Raw genomic sequence first — 18,421 nt, forward strand, 5'->3', positions numbered from 1 at the left:
GAGGCCAGCCAGACCGGAGGTGGAACCAACAGGGCACCTGCCCTCACCGAACTGGAGGAGCTGGTGGCGGCCACAATCGAACAAGAGAGCGTCGTGGGTCTTGGGGACGCCGACAGCTCTGCCAGAGCCGCAACACACCAAGGTAAGACGAAAGCACAGCAATGTAGCCCCCCCTACCCCTATCCCACATCCCCCATTGTGAAACGAGAATCACACTGCAGTCCACACGTGTCAGTGCAGACAGGCAATGCATTCCGGGAGATGTAGTCAGGGCAACACTAACCATGACGTAAATGTTACAGGGCAACAAGGCATGTCACGCACTCGAGGCACAAGGAGACAGGGGACATATTGGAATGTGAAATGATTTATTGTGACGCTTGCAATGCAGCCCTTCGGGGACACTGAGCCAATGTTGTATTTCTGTCCACAGATGTGACATCATGCAGGACAGGGCATGCTGCAGGAGAGACGGCACACCGGCCACATAAATCACCTCTAGCCAGCACCAGTTCAGACCAGGGAGCAGGCCCACTGGCAGCCGCACCACCAACACAGCCAGCCTCGCCGCACACAGAGCCAGCATCACCTCACCGAGAGCCAGCATCACCACCACCAGAGCCAGCATCGCCACTCATGTTCGAATCACCGGCCACATCTCCGCTTGCAGGTGTGAGAATGAGGAGGCGTCCAGCAGCCAGGCTACGAGCCTTAGACACCTCGTCAGACGACAGCATGGGCCCAGAAGACCGCACCGGGCCCCAGGAAGGGAGCCATGCCACTGTGCCCCACACCTCACAGGCAGCACAGACGGAAGCAAGAGGGCGCCGCAGGTCGCGTGTCCAGAGTCCACCAGCACCCACTGACGGCCATGGTGTCTTCTTGGGGCTCGAGGGCCAAATGTTGAAGCAACAGCGCCTGCAATCAAAGGCAGTCATGTCAGTCCAGAGGCACATGCGGGTGATGAAGACAACATTAGTCAACATGGACACCAACATTAGCGGCATGGCTGCGGGCATTCGGGACATGTCCCAGTCAATCCAGCAGTTGTGCAGCAAATTAGATGCTGACATCGAAGCACGGCGCCGGGAACGCCAGAGAAGGGACACTACCAGCAGGGCACTCAACCGTCTGGCAACTGCGACTTCTCTACTGTGCCGGCGCTCTGTGACGATGCAGGAGGGCCTAACACAGTGCTGCAGCGACCTGTCTCGGGGGATGGTGCAGGTGACAAGTGCACTAGGGGTGCTATTGACTAGTCAGGCGTCGACAACTGCTGCAGGGGATGCTGCGGAGAGCATCGACACCAGCAGCAGCATCACACCCCCCGTCCCAGAAGCACGCAGGAGCAGCAGGCGGCTTGGGGTTGGCTCTAGTGAGGATGCACAGGCCGTGCAATCCACCACTGCAGCGCGTATGCGCAAACATTGATGTAGCCCTGCTTAGCCACTTCCCATTGGGTGACGTAACCCTGGACATACTCCTTGTATAGATGGTATATTGCCAGATTGGCCTGTTCATGTGTTCATGGCGTGGTGCCACATTAAAACTACGTCAGGACTTCTCACAACTCGCTGTGTCCCCTTACTTACTCAGAAATAGTTGCATGTGATATCTGCCCGTCTCTCTCTCCCATCGATTGCAGTTGGCACTCTAGCTGCGTTGCCCTCTGGCTGGCCTGACTCATCCTCGTTGTCCTCAAAATATGTCAGTTCCACATCTGTACCTTTTTTCGTGGCAAGGTTGTGCAGCATTGCACAAGTGGCAATAATCTTGCAGCAGGTGATGGGTTTGTACTGGCGTGCGCCTCCGCTCTTGTGCAGGCAGCGGAACCTGCTCTTCAGTAGTCCAAACGTGCGCTCCACCACATTGCGTGTTGTTTTGTGTGCCACGTTGTATCGTCTCTCACTCTGGGTTGCTGGGTGTAGGTAGGGAGTGAGGATGAATGACCGGCATGCATATGCACTGTCGCCTGGATGAGTAAAAGGGAACCATCAGTAACATGCCTCTATGCACTATGATTTGCAGGTTTCAAGGGGCGTCACTGTTACTTACCTAGCAGGTATCGCTCTCCGAATTCTCCGGCACTCAGTCGTGTGTAGATCCCACTATTCTGGAAGATGTAAGAGTCGTGGGTGCTCCCAGGAAACTTTGCAACAATATCTGTGATGATGTTCCCTGCATCACAGATCACCTGCACATTGATGGAGTGGGTGGACTTCCTGTTCCTGTAGATGTGCTCTGTATCAGCTGGTGGACAGATTGGGATGTGTGTACCATCAATACAGCCGATGACATGGGGGAACTGTGCCATGTGATAAAAGTCTGTTTTGGTTTTCTGCAGTGCAGCCTGTGTGTTTGGGAAGCTTATGTAGTGGTGCATTCTCTGCATCATGGCATCCAGGAACTTCCTGAAGAAACGTGACAGGCAACTCTGGGATACCCCACCCACCGCAGCTATCACCACCTGATAACTGCCGGATGCCAGCAGATGTAGGCTGCAGAGCACCTGCACATGTGGGGGTATGGCGTGCGCCCTTCTTATTGGATGGTCCAGGAGTGGCTGTAGGTCCCTGATTAAGTCCATGATGGTTTCGGGGTCTAGCCTGTACCTCTCATGTATCTCTGCATCAGTCAGCTGGAATAGTGTGATGCGCTGTCTGTAGATTTGTTCCTCCCGTCGCCACACCCTCAGTCCTGCTGCCTGTAGACGTAGGCGCCTTGCAATGACGTACATAGCGGCCATGTTGTCCACGCTGTAGCATTTTGGGATTGCTCATATGCATTGTTGATGGTTACCACCTGCTTTCAATCCGTGTTAATTACCGACTCTAATTTACCGATTTTCTTGGATTTCTTAATTACCGAGTGCTCCTACATGTCATTTTCATTTTTACCACTTCATATTTACCACTTCATATTTACCGATTCGTTAATTATGTATTCGGTAACTCTGAATCGGTATTTTGGAATTCGGTAAATATGAATCGGTATTTACCGCCTCATATTTACCGAAAATTGGTTTTGGGACTCCTACATCTCACTTGTCTGAATACCGGTCGGTAACGGCATATTTACCGAAAATCGGCCGTTACCGACCGGTATTTGGCTACCTACATGAGGCCCAATATAACATACAGAGATATAGGATAATCATTTTTATTTTTTTTATTTTTTTGTCCTCATTCACCTCAGGAAAAGAGAAAAATGTCAATTTTTTCTGCCCTTATCGTTTGTTAGGGTTACCAACCACCAACGGGCATACTCCAATAAACACCAACCTTTCTGCGGCTGTGTCTCACACCCGGTATTATACCGGCACTGCTTTATTTTCCGAAAAAGCAGTGAAGACCCTGCAGCAGTGCAGGAGTGTTAGCCGGTGTAATCATTGGACGTGAGCTAATACTAGTATCATAAATATAACCTCAACCATTACTTCATTCACCTTCCAGCCAAACAATTAATGGTTTCCAGATAGCTTTCTTTTTGGACATTTTCCCTGAAAGATCCATTCTAGACATATATATTAGGGATTCCAACCAATCCGAGTGCTGTGGAGTTATGTTGCTCACCCATTTACGACAGATTTCCCTTCTGGCCAGTAATACAGCGTAAAACAACAAATCTCTAGGGGTTCGTGTTAGCTCATCATCCACCCCAAAGATAACCAGAGAAAGGCTTACCTTTATTAGCCGACCCAAAATACATGTCATGGTTGTTTCTACTTTGCTCCAGAACTCACTGATTTCTGGACATAGGAAGAACATGTGGACATCGGTTGCCTTTTCCAACCCACATTTCGTACAACTGGTTCGGCTTCCTTTCCCCATCTTAGATTGTTTCTCTGGTAATATGTAAGCCCTATGAAGTGAGAAAAGGTGGTTTCTTCTTAAAAAAGCGGGTTTAACTGTGTTGTAAAGAGTGTGCATAGATACTTGCCAAATGTTCTGCAACTGGTCACCAGGCAAGTGCTTTCCCCACAGCTACTCCGCCAAAGTGAATTATCCATCCATGCTGTCTTGAAGGTACCAATACCAAAGAGATACTTCTTTACTTTCCGGTGGCTTACTTATCAGTTGGTCTTCCAGGATGTTACTAGTACCCAATAACGATGCCCTGCTTTGCGTCCAACTTTTTAATTGAAGGTACTTAAATTTTGAGAGGGAGCCCGTCATCAAACCATTTAAGTCATACCAAGGTAACAAATGTCCATCTCTAGACAGACCTCCCCAGATATTTAAGTTGGCTTCTCTGATTGATAATGCCAATTTATCATTAAGACACTCGGGTTTCCCTGGGGAATCCCAAATCGGGGCAGAATGAGAATAATAATCTATATTCAGCATGCGTCGTATATGGTACCACATTGATGCCATCGACTGCAGTACCTTCAATTTAACTTTTTTGAAGAATCTAGGATCTCCAAATTTAAAAAGAAAGCCATTGGGTTTTATTTTTTGCTCTTTTAGCATGGCTGAGAACATTGAGCCTATTACAGATCTATCAGGGGTCTTTATAAGCACTCTGGAGTTTTTTAATTGGAAGGCCCACGCACACAGCTGATTGTCGGGTAGAGATAGACCCCCCTTCTCCCTTCTTCTGCGTAGCTTCTTCCAAGAAATCCTAATCCCTTTGTTAGCCCAAATAAAAGAATTGATTGCTTGCTGGAAACTGTGTATGGTAGCTTTGTTAAAAAATTAAATATAAAAGTGATTTTCAGCAGGATACTCATTTTTACCAGGCTGACTCTCCCTAGAATATTTAATGGGAGACACGTCCAGTTTTTCATTAATTGAGCTATCTCTTTGAACACTCTTCTTAAATTTGTTTCAGCAATTTGATTAATATCCTGGACTATTCTAAGACCAAGATATCGTATCTCCTTTTTAACTAATGGATTACAGCTGACCTGGTTCCATATCATAGCTTCAGTCTTAAGTTCGTTTACAAAATACCCCGATATTCTTCCAAAATCTGTCGCTATACAAAAAATAATAGGTAAAGCAGCATCTAGATTGGACGAGTATACCATGAGGTCGTCAGCATATAATACAACTTTTTTAACTCAGTTACCCTGACAAAATGGTGGAATGTCAATTGAATGTCTAATTCTAAAGGCCAAGGGTTCCATATATAAATTAAATAAAAGAGGGGAAAGGGGGCAACCCTGTCTTGTGCCTCTAAGGATCTTGAAGGACGAAGATAATCTGCCATTAACTAATACTCTTGCAACTGGATCTTTGTATATTAGCTTTATAGCCTGACAGAAATTATCATCCAAATTAAAACTTTTTAATACAGAGAACAGGTAAGACCATCGGACCTTATCGAATGCCTTAGAGGCGTCCAATGTTGTTATAGCTAACGGTGTACTAAGGCAAGTTGCAAAATCGATAGCCCCAACAAGCTCATAAGAGAGCTCATGTAGATATCTCCCTCTTACAAAACCTCTCTGGTCTTCATGTATAATATACCCCACAATTTTGGCTACCCTGTCAGATAACATTTTAGTAAAAAGTTTATAATCTGATCTTAAAAGTGATATTGGTCTATAAGACTCACAGGATACAGGATTTTTACCCGGTTTCAAAATAAGGGTAATTGTCGCCTCATTCCACGATTTTGGTAATTGTATTCCCTGATCTAATATCTCATTTATCACTGATGTTAAGAGTGGGGATATCTCATCGACTAAGATCTTGAACATCTCTGTTGGGATGCGATCTGGCCCTGCCGCTCTACCTCCTTTACTGGATTGAATTACTTTAACTACTCCCTCCTTACTAATTGCTTGATTTAGAATATTCTGTTGACTATTATCTATAGGACTAATAGATTTGTTAAGCCAATCCTCTACCTCAGTTCCTACAATATCCTCTTTTTCTTCTGTGTATAGGTCACTAAAGAAGTCTTTTGAAAGTCTCTCTTATCTCCGTCTCCCTACTTAGTATGACTCCAGACCGTTCTTCTTTGATCTCCTTAATCCTATTCCTGTTCTGTTCTGTCTTGACTTTCCAGGCTAAAAGTTTTCCCGCCCCCTCACCATACTCAAAGTGTGCCAGCTTACTGGTCTCCCACCATTTTTTAACTCTTAATTGGAGAATCTCTGATAATTGATTCTTCTTAAATAGTAGCTGCTTACCAAGCTCCTCTTTTCTCCTCTGATTCAGATCTTCTTATTTCTAGTTCTATGTTTTTCATCTCTTCCTCTAGTTGGGAAATTTCTCTTCTGTATTTCCTATTCCTATGGATCTTTATACTGGGGATTTTGCCCCTTATAAAGGCCTTTAGACTGTCCCACACTATTCCGTTTGATGCCGAGCCTATATTAATCTCTATGAAATCTCTAACGTCAGCTTTAAGCTTTTCCAATGCTTCGTTATCTATTAGTATAGTTCGATCCTCCTGATCTCTTTACACTCACTGCTGTTTTTTAGAGTTAAAAGTACCGCAGAGTGATCTGATAAATGAGCCGCCTTATATTCAATGTCTAAAATATCTTCTCTAAGACCCCAATCAAAATAGTTTTAATAGTGCACATGAATTTGGGGTTGGTATGGTTCTAGTTTTACTTGATTTATCCAATTTTAAATCTAGCACAACATTGAAATCACCTCCCATAATTATCGGACCAGTGAAATCCAGGAGATTAGAGAATATGTTTGTCAATGGTTCACAATCATCATGATTTGGGCCATAATAGCCTACTAGCGTCAATGATCTATCATCAATTTTAGCTTCTGCAATAATCCAACTGCCCCCTTTGTCTGTTTTTGTACGTGTTACCCAAACCTTTGTCTGTTTTTTTACTATTATGGCCACCCCCCTGGTATTCCCACCCTGATCTGTACAAAAAACTTGTTGTACCCATCTTAATTTTCCAAAGATATCTAGACACTCCTTTTTCAATATGCGTGTTTCTTGTAGGATCAATATTTGCACTGGGGAGTCTTTTAGATATTGGATTAGCCTGGCCCTTCGACCCTTCACCCGTAACCCATTAATATTCCAAGTTAATATCTGTATGGACATATCTTTGATAATGCAATTCTAAATATAAGGACTAATACTGAGGTGTTTTGAGGATTTTATTTTTTTTTTTTCCCATATGCTCCCCACCCTGTGACACCCTTCCCTCCCCCACCCTCCCATGGAAAACCCACCCCTGCTTCTTCCTCTTGGACATGGTGTTAGTCCAAGTTAGACTTTTGCTCCATTGCCCCCCCCCCCCCCCCGTCTCGCCAAGTCTCAATAAATCTCTTTAAGTGTAAGAAAGTGCCTAACTCCTAGCAAAGAAAAAAGAGAGAGCGAATCGCCTCCTATATGTGTGCCTATAGTACATATTCAATACGAGTACCTAAGAACCTATCATCTTTTCTTTTTTTGACTAGCTTCCTCCTCTGTTCCCTCCAGCTCCACTTCCCCCCTTAATGCTTCCTAGCAAGTCCTCTGCCTCTCTTTTGCTCCTAACCATATACATTTTGTTATTAAACATAACTCGTAGAGAGGCTGGGAATTTGAAATGTACAGTTGCCCCCACTTTTTTAAAATCATCCATACGCCTCCCAAGTTCCCACTGTCTATCTAATGTGGCTCGTGATAGATCTGATCGTATTTCAAAAGAAAAATCAGGGTTTTAAGTTTTAGTGCAGCTATCAATATTTTTTCTTTAAGAGCATACGTATGGAAGTTAATCAAGATCTTCCTTGCCTTTGTTCTCCCCGGGGCTCTTTTAAAGGGATCCCTATGTATTCTTTGAATGTCTTTGGCAATTTCCAGCTCACTCTCCTCCACCTGAACTGCTGCTTTTATGAGAGCTACTACATATGTTTTTAGGTCCTCCCTTTCTTTTCCTTCCGGAACGTTAAGTATCCTCAGATTGTTTTTTCGAGAGTTATTCTCCAACTGCTCAACCTTCTCCAGAAGCCCCTGTTCCTGATAATCATTTTTAAACCTGTTTGTGATATATACATTTTCTAAATAGGCATACACTTTCCTTCACTTAATATCCAAGGTAATAAATGTTGAGACTGCAAAACATAATTACATAGTATCTAAATTGAATAAATATTTAAAACTTTCCTTAAAATGAAACAATCTATGTATTTTAAGTAACGGTTTTAAAAAACGTTTCCTTATATCCTGGTAAAAAATACAAAACAACAAAAAGTGCTGAGTAGATTGAGCAGTTATTCCATTACAAGTACATTTGGGTAAAACCTTTTTCCACTCAGCAATTTTTGGAAATGCTACTATGTAATGTAGTGTTTCAAATCTAATCCGTGTAACGTAAAACCTTTCCTGTGTGTTGGTTACAAATAATACATAATTTGACATTTCATTGCACAATTTATTTCCAATATATATTTGCACTGTTCCTTTAGTATTCTCACTGGATTCCCCTGTTGCGTCTCTATTGCCCAAATCAAATAACATTTTGCTCTATTGTCCAATTGAAGCATTTTTATTTATTTTTTACTATAGTATAAAATACTTGCAGAGTCATCCAGGGAGAAGTTATTTCCTATTATATTTTAAAGGCTTTTCACGTGTTTAATCCAAGGGATATTGTCTCTACAATCCAGGGCATGACAGTCTTTAATTATATTTTAGTAAACTTAGTTCCATCTTTGGTTCAAATGCTATGCCAATATAGGAAGTGCACAGATAATGGAATCTTCAATATAGGGAGGGGCTAGTTCATTATGAACAATATAAGATGAAGTTGAACTGGGTACTGCCAATAATCTGCATAAGAACTGATTCTCCAGTATTTGTAATGCCTTACAATTAGACATGCCCCAAAAGGCATCCCCATATACTACGCTTTTGACACATTTACTTTTATATAGTTGTAGCATTTCCCTAATGGGTTTACTTCCGATTTTAGATGCAAATCTAAAAATTGCATCCAAGATTCTGATAAATTTCAATCCTCCAATTTTCAAATGTGAATTCCACAAACCTGAGTTGGAAAATGTAAGCCACAGATAGGAAAAACTCTTTACTTCCGCTAATGCGTGACCATTAACATAATGGGCATTTTTCCCTGGCTTTTCCCGAACCGCAAGTCATAACCTAGGTTTTTGTTAAATTTAGTTTCAGGTCCTTTCCCTCCATAAATGTTGCCAATCCGTCAATTAAATGTTGCAAGCCATTTGCCTTCCTCGATATTAGTACTGCGTCATTAGCATACAAAAGTATTGGGGTTGAGCGATTGCCAATGTTAGATGGATCTGCTGGCAGCTTACGTAAGCTCTCATCCACCCCATTTATATACAATGAAAATTGAATGGATGCAACAACGCACCCTTGTCATATGCCCCTTGTAACGCTGAACCTTGTGGTACACTGACCATCTGAAAGAGACAATTAGTTATAGATTCCTTATCTTAGAATTACCCCCAGGCGTCAGACTGGATCCACAGAATTTTTTATCAGCAGTACCCCTGCTCGTCGAAAGGTGGCGTCGGTCGGCTCCGCGTTCATCGTTGGCGTCGTGGTTACCTGGATGATGTTGCAGTAGCTACTTAGACGCCACCCTCGTGCGCTGACGTCAGTTCTTTCTTTGTCTGCGCCAGCCAGCGCAGATCTGGAGAGAGCGGTACCTACAGTCACTTTTTGACTGACTTTTTGCTGACTTTTGTTGACGACGTGTTTGAGTCTTCGGCTCCTGGTGCACATCAGGGATGCCTGGTTTCAAGGTTTGCAGTTCCTGCCGATGGTTAATGTCGGTGACGGAGCCGCACTGCGTGCGCCTGTTCTGTTTGGAACCCGACCATGAGTCCAAGTCATGTTCCGACTGCCGGACGAAGAATCCGAAGTCTTTGCGGGAGCGGTCCCGAAAGCTTCTCGAGGCCCGGCAGTCCGCTCCGCTCAATGTCCCGGGGAGGTTGAGGGACCAGTCGCGGAGCCACCACCACCACCAATCTTCTTCCAAGTGTTCTCACTCCCCCGGAGTCGAAGCACAAGAAGAAGTCGAAGAAGCATCGTCGCTCTGCGATTTCTCCCCGTCCGTCGGCCGCCGCAACGAGGTATACAGGTGGTGCTCCGCGTGCAGAACCCGCTGGGTCGACTCCGGGTTTCCCGGGACATGATGTGACCCGTGCCCAGCTTTGGAGTTTCTACGAAGCGATGCATGCCATCTTTGGGCAGCCTGCCTCTGCTGGCGCACCTTCGGGCCCTGCGGACTCGGCTGGCGGTCCATGGCCTTCGATGCTGGCGGCTTCTGCCCCGGCACCGCAGGGTCCCCTTGGATTAGGATCCGGATTGGAACCGGTCGACCTGACTACACCTCCCCCGGCGGAGCCAACTCCGGTTGTGTCCCCAGCCAGCTTCGACCCCGGCATCCACCGCGATGTAGACACGGAGCCAGACTGGCGTCGACTGATGCTGGATCTGACCCCGATGGGTACTTTTATGCTGCTGTTCTTCCCTGGTCCTTTCAGGCCAGATTGGCAACCAGAGGAGGGTGAGGAGGACTGAGAGGGGTCTGGATACCCTTTGACTGGCCAGTTGGTCTACGAACTGGACTGGAGAGAAGAACTGGGGGAAGCCAGTGGTCTGGATACCTCACCAGACCATGGCATGTTGTCTCCTCCTACCGTGGCTACGGAGGAGGGAGAATCTTATGCAGTGGTGTTGCGTAGGACGGACGAGGCTCTGAACCCCGAGCTTCCTACGGTGGCGGTCTGGACTAACCTCCTGACAGAGGCTCTTCAACCGGCAGCGAGCTCTTCGGAGCCCCTGCTGCCGTTTAATATAGCCCTAACCGACATCCTTTTGGACACCTGGTCCAGGCCCAACACAAGGGCTCCAGTGGATAAGATGATTGCCCGACGCCACCGCCCGGACCCGGGCGACCGCACTTTACTCTCCCAACACCCCACCCCTGAGAGCTTGGTGGTCTAAGCCTCCATGTCAAGAGGCGCATACCCTAACGCACCACCTGATAGTAAATCCAAAAAGCTGAATTCACCTGTTGGTTCTCAATATTTAAGACTAGCAGTAACGGTTGGTGATCACTAAAGAAGCTGGGTTCAACTCTAAAGGAATCTACTGTTGCCAAGCTATATTTAGAAATTAAAATATGGTCTATAGTCGAGGAATAGCCACCCCCCTAAAGGTTAGTAACACCATGCTGTTTTCTCCTTTGTTCTGGACCATTAGTTCTATAATAAGCTTAAACATCGATTCATTCTGTATATTCTTGTGTTTCACGTAAAAACGGACAATACCTTCTTTTTTCTTTGTTAATCTTGGAAATTCTTTACTTATTTTCACTGAAAGAGTCCAACAGTTCACAGTCCTCATTACATCTCCCCATGTCTGTGTCTTAAACCAGCCGTCAAAAGACTATGTTCAAGAGCATGCCATTCCCTTAAACCTTGTGCAAGCTTCAAGCTAATCTAACATGTAACCCTTCGCAGCAAAACAAATCACAAGCAATGGCTTTTTAAAGAGACCGTCCAGTGCAGGGAGAAACTGTTCTCTTAACACAGTCCTGGTTCTCGAACTATCAACAACAGTACTCATTCAAAAATGTTTATTTGTTTAATGATGTCTGATTGAGGTTCGAGACCTATTGTGACCTGATAAACAGAATGTTTTATTCAAAGGTTAATAATGCTCTACAAAAATGGCCCTACTAAATACATTAGATACTGACAACAACTTCATGCAATGGAAAGTATATCTAACTATCAAAAAAAGTATAAAAAAAACATACACAACATTAAGAAAACAAAAGTACTTGGAAGACATAAATACTATACATATTATAGTTTGCTATATATAGAGAAGAAAGAAATGCCATGGTTTATAACTAGTGCCAGAAGCTTGATGCCGACCACGATAACGGGTCAATGTGGAAGGCAAACCATCAGAATTTAGAAGTTTGAGCACACCGTGGTTTATTTTGCTTATCTTTAGAACAGCCACATCCAGGGAAACAAAGATCCCATGTTCCATTAAACAACCTTGAAGCATATTCTGATAGTTCAATATGGAAGACATCCCTGTCAGGGGTTATGAAAATCAAATCAAATGTTTATTTTTTTAGTTAATTAAAACCAGTAGAATTTTTCCCCTGTTTAAAAGAAGTCAACAGTAAAATCTTTGTAAAATTGCTTAAAACCACAAAAAGCCTTGTGTTGTCACTTATTAATATTCAAGTATGTACAAAGATGTATAATACGCTATTAATAAGTCAATTAATAATAATTATGTACCAGATTATATAATAAACAATTAATAGATCAAAGCAATAATTAGTCCTTGTTCCACTGTGACGGTAAAAAGATAATTTCCAGACATGGTTCTAACTTAGCATATGGCCTCTCTCTTGATCCAACCCTCCCGGTACACATTACTGGGCAGTGACTGGAGATTGAGTTTTTAATGCTTGCTCATGTGAGGTGAGGAACTTTATCAGTTGACCGTTCATTAAGGTATCAGTTGGATCCAACCCAGCTATGATGGTTGATCTGCACGTCCTTATTCTTCTGGTGTTCATTGCATTTTTTAATAAAGTGACACATGCTTTTGAAAGTTTGGGGCATATACTGACTAAATGAATGAAGTCCTCTTTGTTACTGCCACATAGTCTGCACTCTATTGGCCCTTTGTGGACCCATGTTGGCTGATCCCCGATAAACGGTAATTTCCCTAATCGCAGGGCCATCAGTTGGAGCTTAAGGTGGACCAAGAATGTAATATTTAAGTATGGTGCTGGGGTATGGGTCTCATAATTAGTGATTACCATCCAGGCGTGCCTTCTCTTGCTGAAGATATCTTTATCTACTTGCAGAAGTGGAGTTTTGCTTATTTATTTATGGCTGGTTTGAAGGATGAGTACGACAAGTTGGTGTTCCAAAGCTCTCCTGTACAGGTTGCTAACAAAGCTTTTTGTAAAAATTGATTATAGGGAGACTTTTTTTCCTTCTTTAGTTCCTCCCACAAAGCTTTATGCAATTCTGATTCTGCTTTGTTTTGTTTCAAGTCTGTACCATTGCTTAATGGTTGCGTACATCCTCCCCAATGTTTTGTTGTTTATGCCAAATTCTAATCTCACCTGAGTTAGGTCAGGGGTTATGGCTTTCCTCTGTTGTATCTCACAATTTCAAAGGGACTTGCTTGTAGGTGTGCACTGACAATTCAATGCTGGATTAGTTTCTGGCAAGTGGAAAGGCATCAGTTGAACAGCGTTTCAAAAGTGTCGCTTTTGAGTTCATGCGAGCATATGCTTCATTCTGACGTTCGCCCTGCCTCTTGGTTTTCCATGCAGTGATAGTTTAATAGCAGTTCTACGTATTTTGCCATATTATTACCATCTGATTCGTTAGGTAAACACATAGGTTGCCATGTCTTAGGGAGATCCCAAAGAACTGGTAATGGGAACAATCATACACACAAAGAAAACACATGTTGCTGTATTGCGTAGTATGTTTGGTTAGTGTACACAATTAATTTCTGTCACGGATATAAAAAGCTAAATAAATTAAATATGAAGACACTAGGTTAAAAGTGTTGTAAGGGTAAACGATTGGTAGCGTTAAACTAAACATCACAAACTGAACATGTTTTAGTTGGTTAAAATAAAGTGGTGTTACCTCATTACAAATGCATTGGTACAGTTGTGCCCAATGGCTTTAGTAAAACAGAATCTTTAAATGCAAACTCACGGAAAAAAAGTTTAAAGCAAAATATCTGGTAATATCACAAACGCTGGATAAGAGAATGCAGTGACTACAATCGGGAATTACTTCAAATTTTCCTATGTTCTTCAATTGAGTGATTGCCTGTTAACCTAACAGTTATGCATTTTTTTAAGATGCTGAAACTTTAGGTTGGACTTGGTTTGTTACGAATTCCTGTGAGCACAGTTATTGTAATAAGTCTCTAATGTGCCGTGTTCTTAGTTTTCTGGTTAAAAATGTGAACAGTTTACTAATGATACTGTATTATTTTAATCGTTATATAGAGAATATACAATTAATTTACTAACTCCCCTCAAAATGATGATCTTAGCATGTTCTTGAGCAAAAATTACATTACAGTTTGGCTTATTTCCTTTTCAATAACTGTCTAGGTATGGACACGGTTTTGAAATCTTCTGTGTGGCCAGCAACATTGCAGGGACCCTGGTGGCTTCAGCATGCAAGGTAAGCAAGTATGAAGTAGTGGTCCCCTGATGAAGAAATCATATGTTGAGATACATTTCTATAGAAGAAAGATATGCTGGTGCAAGCAAGCCGTACGCATGCTACTCAAGGAGTAGCAAAGCACTACCTTCACCAGACATCATAAAACAAGTTTAATCTCATCTTCTTAAAACTTGATCGGAACAAAGAGCAATATTTCACCAGCATCCCCTAACTTTGATTAAGTAAATAGCCCTAATAACCCCATGTTTCTACACTTCAGTGTGTTGATCAAAAACAGTCTGTACATATTGCAACCAGTACTGCCTCCCTAGTTTCTGTGTACTTTCAAAGCTAGTAAACCACAACCATAGTCAACAACTTTGCTTTAAACAGTGTAGAGCCGTTCAAGAATGCTACACTGCACTTTCATATTGGGACTCAAAGTCTGTAGTTGTAATTAGTACATCTTTAATTCTATGCTTTGTAAAACATTAAGTTGTTACCTACAATTACAATTTCATAAGCATACTTAATTGCGTGGTGTAAGTAAAGTATGGTTACTATCATCAACCTATTATAAATGAATGAATCCAACTGCACCACCTTATAGTAATCTATTGTGTGATAACCAATTAAAAGTTCACTTTCATAGTTTAGCACCTCTTCATACGAGTATTTAAAGGTCAGTGGATGTACATCATACCACACGTTGCATACCCCCTAATGAAGAAGTCGCTTCCTATGATTATCTGGGTCCCCATTTCTGGATTGTGCCTTTAGAGGGAGATGGACCTATCTGGTAAAGCATCAGCAGCACAATTAATTAAAGTTCCCATCATAAGAGGCATACCTTCAGGGGGGTGTTTGGGGGTGTTACTCCTCCCTAATAAATGTATTTTCTGATGAATAGTTGGGTACTTGTACTTTCAGTCGGGTATGGTGAGGTGTCTGTCGGATTTCACCTGGGATTTTTGCATGCACACTCTGACAAAACACACACACTCACTCTCTCTCATCTCTGTTTTTAAAAGCCCTACATTTTTTTGATTATTTAACAACATATTGTTTCTCTCAGTACTCCTACCAATCCGCATTCCTCTGCCTTCCCACTTCCTCTTAAGCCCCTCTCATGCGCCCTGCTTGTCCTATAACATATTTTAACATTATATGCCAGTGTGATTGTCGGGAAATTTGAAGCTCAACCCCCTCATACCCACACCCCCCATCTTACTGACCAAGTTATGACCCTGCACATTACGTAGTGGCATGCTGACTATGCTTCCCACTAATTCTATTAAAACTAGGGAGAATTTTTGGAGCTTACATGAAGAGTACGGTGAAGGGTTTGCTGTGAAGGTATTCCTCACCCTGGGCTTATCAACTCTCCTCGTCAGTTCAGTCCAAGATCTTCTGAAACAGGGACCCACAGCTTTACTCATTGCACAAGTGTAGGTGGAGTAAAAGCTAAAATATAATTGACTCCTCCACTGTTTTGAAAGTTTAAAATCTTGAGCCCAGTTCAAATGCATCTCCTGAACCAGTGCTAAGTGGACACCTCTGCGCTGTAGATAAGGTAAGATCGTATGTTGTTCCACAAGGCACTGAACCATCAGAGGTCAAAAAGATGTATGTTTTTTTGGGAATCCACAGAGATAACAAGAGCCTTTTTCTGGGGGCTTTCAAGCCTGTCACCCCCTACTGTAGTAACCCATAGCCTTTCGAATCCCTCCTACCAGGGACTGTCCATCAGTTGCACTTTGACAAGAGAACCAAATCATTGATTTCCATGCTCAGGGGCCATGTTTGAAAAACAAGGAGTACCACCACAGTAAAAATACATAACTCTTTAAGGTATCTGCTTGCAAATAAGGAAGAGACACAGAGGATACACATTGTCAACTAGTATACGCATAAAGAACAGGGCCCCTTGGATTCCTATCAACTACCTCATTCCATCTCATGGATGGGCAAGACTATATAGCTGTAATGTATTTCAAAGCCACCACCTGTTTTTGAAGCGAGAGTGGTGGCATTGGCCATTGGTGATACACCAGTCCACCTAAGTCTATCACTGATCCTGATTCATAAAGTAGTTGTTTTCTAGCTGAATAGCTAATGGGTTGCCTACAACCCCTTGACACAACTATGTTTTTTATTCTTAAGCCTTTAGGAAGGAAGGTGTGGGATACAATAATAAGTCTTACATAGTGACTGGAGGTTCATAGTCCACCCCTTCAAGAATGTGGCCTGCCACCTTCTTTTCTTTTTTCGCCATTACCCTAGGTGTAGATGAAAAGAAAAGAACTAAGTGGAAGCCATAGAGCTCTTTTGGTGGTGGTGCAAGTGGTATGCATACACTGACTAATGATCCGCAAACTGTATTGTGGTGTCGCACACATTCTGAAGTCACATGAGTCTAGTAGAAGCAGGGGAATCCATAGGCCATCAGTTTAATTGCCACGAAGGTAAGTGATTTAAATATTTTTTTCTTTAGGTGTAATTTGATTAAAGAGTTCTCACAAAATGCTACCATTTATTTTTTATGTCATTCTGTATTCCCACTAAAAGGTACATCAATTTTGAAGGGCAAAATCCTGCAATGAAATATGCTTTTGAAACTGAGGTCAGGACTTATTTAATGTCTTTAAATGTTGAAAACAATTCTTATTAAATCTGAAAATGTACTCCTTGGGAAATATTTTTCTTGGCTCTGGCCCTCTACAAGCTATAATAGCAATTTGCTGCATATTATACAATAACATATGTACCACACTAATAACATATGCCATATCAGATGAAAGCATGACATTCTCCATCTGGCCACAGACATTCAAAGGGAAAAGAGCATAATATTATGTTATGTCTTGCCCTTACAGGCCTCCAGAAGAGAGCATGCCGGCATTATTTTATGGAGCACAGTGTCTTGGAAGCAGCTGCAGACTTTGTCTTTCCACAACCTGACTGTGACTCAGATGGCATTTTCTCCTGATAACCGATACTTAATCGCAGTTTCACGAGATAGGAACTGGTCTCTGTGGAAGCAGCAAGATGAAGGCTCATCCGAAATAGGTATGTACAAGTTTTGTCTGTCTGTTTATTACAGCACAAGGTAAGCTGCATTGTGGTATGATTGTACATTTAGTTTGTTGTTACATTGACATTCTTTGAACATATCTATTCTTGCGACAAGATTTAGCTCATCTTTTAAATCTTTTTTGATGCTCAGACTACTTTGCTATTGTTTTCACTCAGAACTGTACCTTAAAGTGTTTGTCTTTAAATGAATGCAATTATTCTTTTGTTAAGGTGTAGTTTGTAAAGCTAAGGTTTTGTGAATACACATACAGACCAATTGAGCTTAGCATCTAGTCAGAAAGGGAGTGAGCTATCCCTACCTTTTTCAGAAGTCACAATAGCAATTCCACACAGTCTTCACTCGAATATATGTCAATACTTCGCAAACTAAAACAACCCATACTTTTACAACGTTGTTTTTAGTTCGCAAGTACCATTACAACGCATTTTTTTATAACGCATAGCATTACTTGCAAGTGCTTTGAAATGCATATAAAATGTCTTTTCAACAGATCCCAATTCCCTGCATACTTTTACAACGCATTTTTATTTAAATAACCCCCAACACTACACTAATTTCTACATCCATTAACACTACCCTACATAACAAATACTCCACAACACTACCCTAGCCCCTCCCCTCGCCGATATCATTGGTTGTGCCTGTTCATGCCTCCCCACCCCCTAGTTTAGGCCTTTGTTTTACCCTAGTTTATGTGCCATATCTGGAACCTGAGACACCGGGGTATACACCTCATATCAAGTCTGTACGTGGGTCATGTTTTCCGATGACGTATCACTGATATATGCAGCTGATGTGTACCACTATTGAATGTACTATCTGTTATAACTATCTGAAAGATCTATATGATGTACAATGTGTCTAATATAAAAATGGCAATAAAAATAAGTTACAAAAAAAAAACACTACCCTAGCCCCTCAAATATTTCCCCCAGCACGACCCTCCCCCTTCCCCTAATCCTGTCCCTACATGCAAACACTACCCTGCATGGCCCCCAACACTGCCCTAAACCCTAAAAGACTACCTTATACTACACAAAAAACACAACACTACCCTAAACACTAAAACACTACCCCCTGCACGACCCTCCCCCTTCCCCCATTCCAGTCTCTACACTCAAACACTACCCTGCACGACACACCCAACACTACTCTAAACCCTTAACACTACTCTACACTA

The 18,421-nt window shown here is 42.5% G+C and overlaps 1 protein-coding gene across 4 annotated transcripts in view; it reads left to right on the forward strand.

The window, feature by feature from the left end:
• Positions 1–18,421, forward strand: part of ELP2 (elongator acetyltransferase complex subunit 2) — a 940,461-nt gene that overhangs the window by 758,978 nt on the left and 163,062 nt on the right. For all 4 annotated transcript variants that reach the window (XM_085606785.1, XM_085606787.1, XM_085606786.1 and 1 more), the window contains 2 exons: positions 14,090–14,162; positions 17,021–17,213. In XM_085606785.1, coding sequence (XP_085462911.1) covers positions 14,090–14,162; positions 17,021–17,213 — 266 coding nt within the window. The remainder of the gene's footprint in view (positions 1–14,089; positions 14,163–17,020; positions 17,214–18,421) is intronic.

This window comes from Triturus cristatus, chromosome 5_2, assembly GCF_964204655.1.
Source record: "Triturus cristatus chromosome 5_2, aTriCri1.1, whole genome shotgun sequence".
In the NCBI taxonomy this organism is placed as follows: Eukaryota; Metazoa; Chordata; class Amphibia; order Caudata; family Salamandridae; genus Triturus; species Triturus cristatus.